Source organism: Phyllostomus discolor, chromosome 3 (genome assembly GCF_004126475.2).
Source record: "Phyllostomus discolor isolate MPI-MPIP mPhyDis1 chromosome 3, mPhyDis1.pri.v3, whole genome shotgun sequence".
NCBI classification, from domain to species: domain Eukaryota; kingdom Metazoa; phylum Chordata; class Mammalia; order Chiroptera; family Phyllostomidae; genus Phyllostomus; species Phyllostomus discolor.
The window spans coordinates 104,057,219-104,066,662 of NC_040905.2; the positions used below are offsets into that span (position 1 = coordinate 104,057,219).

General features: G+C 40.5%; 1 protein-coding gene across 1 annotated transcript in view; it reads left to right on the plus strand.

Moving 5' to 3' along the window:
- CPPED1 (calcineurin like phosphoesterase domain containing 1) overlaps positions 1–4,540 on the plus strand; it is a 123,521-nt gene extending 118,981 nt beyond the window's left edge. The window contains exon 4 of the mRNA XM_028526443.2: positions 3,003–4,540. Within this exon, the coding sequence (XP_028382244.1) occupies positions 3,003–3,232 (230 nt within the window). The 3' untranslated portion in view covers positions 3,233–4,540. The remainder of the gene's footprint in view (positions 1–3,002) is intronic.
- The last annotated feature ends 4,904 nt before the right edge of the window (positions 4,541–9,444 follow it).

The following is a 9,444-nucleotide window of genomic DNA, read 5'->3' on the forward strand; positions in this document are numbered from 1 at the left end:
ATATTTGAGGGAATTATTAAAGCCTGCACTTCATACAGTACACAGGAAAAGCGGGGCAGGGAGCCACCCGACTGAAGACCTGCCTTAGCTGACTTCTGACCCTTTTTGGCGGGTGGAATCGTGCTCTGGAAGCCTGTGCTTCCCCTGTCCCCTAAGGGTGGCCACGAGCCTTTCTGGTTATTTCTTTTTATTATTGAATTCGAAGAGTTTTTTTATTGTCTGGATATATTAGACTGTTATCATATATAAGATTTGCAAATGTTTTCTCCCATTCCATGGGTTATATTTTCATTTCTTTGATAATGTTCTTTTACAATTTTTAAAATTTTTTATGAAAACAAGTGTATTATATTGACAGTGAAATTCAACTTTTTTTATTTCCATCCTTCCACTCCACTTGCTCTTTGGCAACCATCAACTTTTCCCCTGTGTCTGTGGGTCTGTTTCTGTTTTGTTTGTCCTTTTATTTTTATATTTTAGATTCCACATATAGGTAAAATCATGTGGTATTTGTCTTTCTCTGCTTCACTTATTTCATTTGTATATCTGAATAATGTTCCATTGTGTGTGTGTGCATGTATATGTGTGTGTGTATATATATATCTTCATGTCTTTTTTATCCATTCATCTATTGATGGACATCTAGGTTGCTTTCATATCTTGACTATTACTAGTAATAATGCAATTAACATAGGGATGCGTATATCTTTTTGAATACATGTTTTTGTTTTCGTTGGATAACAACCCAGAAGTGGAAGTGCTGGATCATACAGCCCCTCTATTTTTAATTTTTTGAGGACACTCCATACTGTTTTCCACAGTGGCTGCACTGATTTACACTCCCACCAACAGTGCACGAGGGCTCCCTCACCAACACATATTTGTTGACTTTTTGATGGTAGCCATTCTGACCAGTGTGAGGCAGTATCTGTGGTTTTAATTTGCAGCTCCCTCATGACTAGTGATGTTGAACATCTTTTCTTTGTTTGTTGGCCACCTCTGTGTCTTCTTGAGAGAAATGTCTATTCATGTACACTTTCAATTTCTTAATTAGATTGGATTGTTTACATGTTAAGTTATATGAGTTCCTTATATATTTTAGATATTAACCCCTTATCTAATGTATCATTGGCAAATATCTTCTTTCATTCAGTAGATTGTCTTTTTCTTTTGTTGATGGTGTCACTTCACTGTGCAAAAACTTTTCAGTTTGATGAAGTCCCATTTGTTTATTTTCTTTTTTGCTTCCCTTGCTTGATGAGACACATCCAAAAAAAATATTGCTAAGAGTTTATTGCCTATATTTTCTTCTAGGAATTTTAGGGTTTTAGGTCTTACCCTTTAGATCCTTACTTCATTTTGTGTTTATTTTTTATATGGTATAAGAAGATGATCTAGTTTCATATTTTTGCATGTATCTGTCCAGTTTTCCCAAAGTTGCTTATTGAATAGGCTATATTTACCTCATTGAATATCCTTTCCTCCTTTGTTATAGATTAATTGTCCATGTAAGCAAGGATTTATTTCTGTGCTCTCTATTCTATTCCATTGATCTATATATCTGTTTTATGCCAGTACCATGCTGTTTTGATTAGTGTAGTTTTCTAGTATAGTTTGATGTAATGGAGTATCATACCTCCCACTTGGTACTTTTTCAAAATTTCTTTGGCTATTTAGGATCTTTTGTGGTCCCATATAAATTTTAAGGTTAGTTATTCTGAGTATCACTGGTATTTTAATAGGGATTGCATTGAATCTATATATTGCTTTAAGTAATAAGGACATTTTAACAATATTAATCCTTTCAGTCCATGAACAAAGTATATCCTTCAATTTATTTGTGTCTTCTTCCTTTAGTGAAGTTTTAGAAGTGGTAAACTTTTAGTCTATATGTTCAAACATGTATTTATTTTGACTTAAACTTGAATGATGGTTTAGCTAGGTATAAAATTTAAAAATTTGGAAAATCAGCATTTTGAAGGTGTAACTCCTTGATTCTGCTATTGCTGAGATGCCTGTTATCTTATTGTCAGTCCTTCGAAATTTTTACCTTGTTATCTTAAGTTTTTTCTCTTTGATGCCCCGCAATTTTACTATGATATGGAAAATCCTCATCTATTATTTATTCAGTAGTCTTAGTATTATTTCCTCTTTTCTCCTGTTCGAGCTTCTCTTAAGCATCCATTGACACCCCTTAACCTGTCCTTCAGGTTCTTCAATTGTTGTGTCACTTGTGTTTGGATCTCTGTGTTGTCTTGTGGTTCATTTCCTCAGCTCTACCTTTCAATTCACTAGCCCCACATGAGGACCTGTTTAACACATCAGCACAACACTGCCCTAGCCCCAGGCATCAGGCAACAGCAGTTGTCTTCAGTCTCCTTCCGTCAACAGAGGCACTCCTGCACCTCTGTTCCACACAGGGCCAGTCAGTCCCGACTACCTTATAATAACAGCTTAACTCCCAGAAACATTATAACCCCACTTGTTACTCTGCCTTCCCATTTTGTTTCTGGTCCATAGCACTATTTATTTTGATGTTGAGGCTGCCTCTGCCTTTGGTTTTTTATGTTTTATCCATCATTGCTTTAAGGTTGGAGTGGAGGATGTACATTAAATATTGAACATGCTGTGCTCTCTTGACTAGAACACCATAAAGGTTATTTTTTGTAGACATATAACTTCGATTATATGGCTACTCATATTGCCCTCAAAATATTTCCTTCAGCCTTCTTCATCTCTCCCAAAGTCATTCACCTTCTCTTCCTTTTCTGTTCTTCTTCCCTAGTACTCTCCAGTACTAGTTATGAGAAACAGGTAACATACTGTACATATGAGTTATCCTTAAAAAAAAATCTGGATCTCACATATTCTGCCATCTTATTTGTTACATACTGAATAATATTATGCAGTTAATACAATATACTGTTCAAACAAGAAAACATTGGGGCCCTCAATTTACCTAAATAGAAATCCCCCTAATGTTTTTTTTTCCTTCCCTGCAGGTGTCAAAGCTGTGTTCTCAGGCCACTACCACAGGAATGCCGGGGGCACCTACCAGAACCTTGACATGGTGGTGTCATCTGCCATCGGGTGCCAGCTGGGCAAAGACACCCATGGGCTCCGAGTTGTGGTGGTCACTGCTGAGAAAATCGTTCATCGGTACTACAGTTTAGATGAGCTGAGTGAGAACGGAATAGAAGATGACCTTATGGATTTGATGAAGAAAAAATGATTGTCATTATGATCTATTCACTTTTCACTTCCACTATTTTTTAATTTTTGCCAGAAGGAGCAGCTGCCGACAAACACTTATTGAATATAAAAGGATATCAAGCAGATTTGAATGTATGCCCTTTTGCATAATTCAGAGAGCTGGGTCCTATCCTAAATTACATTTGAAATAGAAATGCCCTCCCTTTAAAAAAAGAAGGGGGTGGGGGTTGGAGTCTGGGAATAAAAGAATAAATATTTCAATATCTCTGCATGAGTGTTTGACTAAACTCTCCTAATGATGTGTTTCTCAACTTTCTCAAGTCCTCTGCTCTTGAATCAGATTGTTTTCTCATAGCATATGCTGAAAGTCTACCTATGGGCCTCAACCCCAACTTGACAACCAAGTGCAATCTTTGATAATTCCTTGAACAAACTGCATGTGATCATGTTAAATTGTAGTTGTGATTCCCACGCTTGGCAAATCAAAGATCATCGCTATTCCCTCCTAACAAAACCATTGTGTCCTAGTACCAGAGCCATGTAGACTCATTTTAGCAAGGACTTGGGTGGCCCACATTTGCTGTTCAATGCTGAGACTTCTCTGATGACTGGTGATGCAGTTGATAGAAGTCAAAGCTTGAGCTGGCCTTCTTGGTGACTAGAAAAGTGACCTTTGCACACGAATGAGCCTTTTATAAAAACCTCACCCAACAGACGAGACCAGAGCCCCGACGTGCCTCCTCTGCCGCCGCTCAGCAGCACGTTCTGGTTTGTCCGCTCACCTTGGCTGCTGCAGCAGCTCCGCAGGTGGGTGTCCTCGTGCAACCAGAATGACCCTCCCTTCATGAGACTCTTCACTGTGTGCGCTTTGATAGAAAAAGTGGGAGCTGATGCAGGAGTTCTCAAACAAAGCAGAAATTTCAGTGGGGCAAAAACCACGTTTAGCCGCTGTATTAGACTTGGCACCCACTTGGGTTAAATGCACTAGTGCAGTGGAGCGTGTGTGGTTAAAATCAGCATTGTTGGCACACGGTCAGTCTGCTTTGCTGCATCTCCTCCGCACTCCTGACCGCTGTGCTGTTTCATCCGCATCGTGGGCTTCAGCAGTTGCCCTGAAGGACAAGGAGCGTAGCTGCTGCCCATGCTGCCAGGACATCCCACAGCCTCACGCAGCAGCAGCCCGCTACCCCACAATGCCTTCAACGGCCCACTGCTTACAAATGAACTGCAAAACACATTAAGTTAAAAGACTTTCTTGTTAAGAAGTTTTAGTCAACGTAGCAAAGCCATGAGAAATTAAATAGAAAGATAATTGGATATGTAAATTCACGAGGAACAAAAGATAAAAAGTTAATTACACTAGAGATTGGTGACACATCAGAGCTCACTGTTATGTGGCACAAGAAAATTAAAAGTTTTCAAAATTAGAATGCTCTTGTTTTAGGGTTTTGCTACATTCTTGCTTTGTATTCATTTTTCTTTATAAGAGGTATGGATATGAGAGTTCAAGAGGAGGAAATTCAGTGAGTGGCATAACTGATAAGCCACACATGTGAGGCGTGGGCTGCAGTAACACTCTTGAGTGTCAGCTACTACGACTGGGTACCAGGATCCGAAGTGCAAATGAGGGCTCTTGGGGGGGAGTAGAAAGCGTTCCGTCACGGTGGACTGATGGGGCCATCTTTGTTGTGTTATGTGGCACTTCAGTTTTGGGGGGAGGATTCAGAGATAATTAATGGAAATTAAATTTACTGAGCCCTCCTTCCCAAAAACCCAGTAAGTATAAGAATTGATTCAAAACACAGCAAGAATATGCTAAGAATAGGGAATCAAATGAAATTCTCACCATTTTTAAAGTGACCAAACAGCAATGTTCCCAATGGTGAGATGTTCAGAAGGAAGTTAGGGAATGATTTTGTAAGTAAGCATGTATCATTCTAATAATAAGTACTGATGTATTCATTTATGATTCCTTTTTCTTTAAGAAAAAGAATATTAAGTGCCTTATGCTGTGAAAAACAAGAAAACATTCAGTGATCATAAGGGGTATGGGTTTTGAATGCTCCCTATGCACCAAATGCCGTTGGTTCAGAGAGGTGGTGCCACCTGGCCGAGGTCGTGCAGCTTACCTGTGGGCAAGGAAGGGTCGGGAAGCAAGTGGTTGGCTATTAAGCTCATGCTCCTTAACACTGTCCTCTCTTTCCAGGAAAATGTTTTTAATGAGTGAGACTTTGCACTGGCTCAGCCCAGGGCAACACTACAATATTCAGCACCTTTGGCCATCTTTCCTGGATAAGAACCCAGTGTTAGCTGGGGGACCTAGGACTTCTTCTCAGGGTTTGCAAAGCCTAGGCCAGGCCCAGAGTCCCTTCTCTGCACTGCACCAGGTTTATGGTGGCAAGGTCTGTCCAAGGGGCTGAATGTTCCAGGCAGGGAATTTTCACTGGAGGATGCTGGAAAACAGAAATGAACCACTATGGGCCGCAGGACACAGCTCTGCCCACATGTAAAGGCAATAAATGCCTGTCTGATGACACTGCACTTCTGCTTTATAGTTCCCAATCCAGGGGGCAGGAATGTGACATTCTCTCAAGGCAAGGAGTGCTACCCAATTCATGCCCCCCCCCCCCACTTGATCATTTTAATTGGAAAAATTAGAGGGCTGCCCAAAAGGAAAGGTTGTTTAAAGTGATCTAAATTTAAATTGTCAAGACTCAAAAGAGCAAGTTTGTAGTCAAGGAGAGATGACCATCTAATTGCATTCACTTTTTCTAGTAAATAAGTTTATCTCTAGCCTTCAATCATGTTTTTCCTGAGTCTGGAGACTAGTAAACTTTACGGAACCAGCAAACAGACAGAACATTTCATAATGTCTTGTGCTTCTCAGCATTACCAGATTGTTATCCCTGAGAGTTACAAGGCAAGCATACCATCTACCTGATGTGCCTGCAAAAGATACCAAGTTACGTATATCTGTAGAATCTATATTTACATAATACAGCCTAATGTTACAGTCTGTTTTCTAATGTGAAATTTTTTGAGAAAAGGTAGCAAAGACATCATTTGCATTTATTTGAACTCTTAAAATGTATTCCCGAAGCAGTGTCTAAAACAGCATTGTGCAGTCATGAAGTTAAGTGGCAGTACTGTATTAAACTGGGGCAGGGGGACGATTGAGGAATAAATTGTCAAGGCAAGTTCTGTGAACAGCTTTGTATAATAGACACCAGGGATTTCTTGTGATGACCTTAGCAGTGTCGGTTGCACATGCAAAAGGTTTTATGGATATAAAGAAAGTTGACTGAATACGAATAATTACAAGATACCTTCCATTATTCTTCATTACTCTGATGCTTGTCTTTACAAAGTAATTTTCTTCAGTAAAGTGACTTTGCACCTCACATAGACAAAAGTCCAGGCTCTTCCCGGGCACTCTCCAGGCCCTGTTCACTAGGCCCCAGATGCTCCTCGTGGCTTTGTGCTGTCTGGCCCTCACTGACTGTCCCACTGCCCTTTGTGCTTGGTGTTCCGCTGATGGAAATTAGCTGCTTTTTTAAAAAAATCACTTATTTATTTGTTTGTTTACTTTAGAGAGAAAGGAAGAGAGGGAGAGAAACATCGATGTGCAAGAGAAACCATTCAGTTGCCTCTCACGTGACCCCAACTGGGACCTGGCCCTCAACCCAGATATGTACCCTGACCGGGAATCGAACCAGTGACCTTTTGGTTTGCAGGACAGTGCCCAACCCACTGAGCCACACCACCCAAGGGGAATTAGCTTCTTGTCATCGTTTTGATCTTAGCTCAAAAATCACCCCTCCGAGTGGCCACCCCTCACCGCCCTACCTGTGGTCATGCTCCTCACCCCCAGGTATCACCTCGTCACTCCCTTGTTTGTCTCCCTCGTAGCGCCTCGGGAGGAAATCTTGTTTCATGCTCTGGGTGTGTGTCCCCTACCAGAATGCAAGCTCCAGAATAGCAAGGATGTTTTCCATCTCTTCCGCTCTCTTCCCAATGCCCAGAACTGTGCCTGGGCCACAGGGTGGCTGCTCAGTGGATACTTGGCAATGAATGAGGAATAAATGGACCAAAGATATGCTCATATAGCAATACTAATTATCACTATGAGCACGCAGTACAAGGGAGGAAGGAAGGAAAGGAGGTCTTATTCCTAAGTCTTGTGGTATTTCTTTTGGGGTTGTCGTCAAATTTAGGTATTGCCAATGGGTCAACAAATAACTAACATGTGAGTGATTCTCCACTCACAAGGAGAAACAGGGGGTATGTGAGAAGTGCTTTTGCCTTAGTATTGCTAAACCAGCTCACTGGTGAACCAATACTACACCAGTTACCAAATCAGATGAGTCCAGAAAAGGGGCCGATTCTAGACTTAAGCTTACGTGGGAATATGTAAGACAGATGGCTAGAATAAATGCAACTATGAAACTCCGAAGACAGCAAAAAATGTTTCTTGGAAGGGCTGCCCGGAGAGGTTACGTGCATAAATGGGATTCCTGAGAAAGCTGAGCAGCACCAGAAGAGACCTAAGGACAGGACTTTAAAATAGACCTTTAGGGAACATCTTTGTTTCAGCAAATGAAGAGAAAGATGGAAGCCTCAAAAGGAGTGAAGGGAAATCTTTTTTAAAGTTCAGACTGAACAAGCAGGAAAAGGAATTGGCTTCACCTGGAGTTTGGTGGTCTAAGCCCCTACAGACCAGCCAGCTCCAGCAGATAACTATAACCTTAGAACTACCTACTGGCTGGGAGAGTGAACAAAAGCAGGAAACTCAAAACTCCTCTCTACTGCCCCCACCCCCCGCTCCCACCACACACACACACACACACACACTCTGCCCTGAGGGGAGACCACAGTTGTAGAGCAGCCCATCAGGATGGGAGCCATTTTTATCAAAAAGACCATCTATTTAAGCCCAAGTCACTGGAGAGTGAGGAATCCCCTAATTTTGTATGTGGACTTCACACAAATCCCTGGTTTACATGTAAGTATGCATGAGCAGAACAGATACAGCAGCAGAAGCATAAAGCATTGAACTGAGATTTGTACTACTGCCCAGAGCTAGCAACAGAGAAATTACCATTCGAGTTTCATCAAGCTGCCTGTTCAAGCAAAAATCTCAACATTCAGGAATATGACAGAATCCCAATTCTTCACCACTTAACATGACTAATGCCAAGGATACAGTTCAGAATCACCTGGTGTATAACAACAACAACAAAAATAAAGAAAATGTATGCCCTGGCTGGTGTGGCTCAGTGGATTGAGTGGCTGGCCTGCAAACCAAAGTGTTGCCAGTTCAATTCCCAGCCAGGGCACATGCCTGGGTTGCAGTCCAGATCCCCAGTAGGGGGCATGTGAAAGGCAACCATACACAGAGTTTCTCTCCCTCTCTTTCTTCCTCCCTCCCCCCCTCTAAAAATAAATAAAATCTTTATAAAAAAAAAGAAAATGTGAATCAAAGGAAAAATTATCAAACCCTAAGATGTCACAGATGTTGGAATTATCGTACTAAGGCATTAAAGCATTCATATATTAAAAATATGCTAGAAATGAATGAAGGGAAAGGATATCTCATTTGAGAAATAGACCATGTAAAAATAATCAAATGGAAATTTCAAAACTAAAAATATACGATATCTGAAAATTTTAAATTCTCTGAATGGGCTTTAATAGCAGAGTGAAAACAAGAGAGGAAAGGGTCAGTGAACATGAAGATAAAATGAATGGAAGTTATCTAACTTAAATAGAGAGAAAAAAGGGCTGGAAAAACTGAACAAGCCCCAGGGACCTGTGGGGCAGTGTTAGGAGGGCTGATTGCAGGAAAGAACAAGTGGGGCAGATACATAGTTGAAGTTACAGCCAACAGCTTTCCATATCTGGTAAAAGACAAAAAGTTACAGATTCCAGATGTTCACCAAATGCAAAAACATAAACCATAAGACAAAATATTGCTAAATCGGGCTTTATAAAGATTTCACTCTTCAAATGACATCACTAAGAAATGGAGGGCAGGCCAGAAAGATGTATTTGCAACACATTTACCAGATAAATGGCTTGTATCCAGAATATATAAAGAACTCTTAGAACTAAATTAGAAAAAAAAAAGTTAATTTTTAAAAAGTGGGAAAAATATTTGAACAGACACTTAATAAAAGAAAACATATGAATGGCCAATAAGCACATGCAAAACACTCAACATCACAGCCAGTG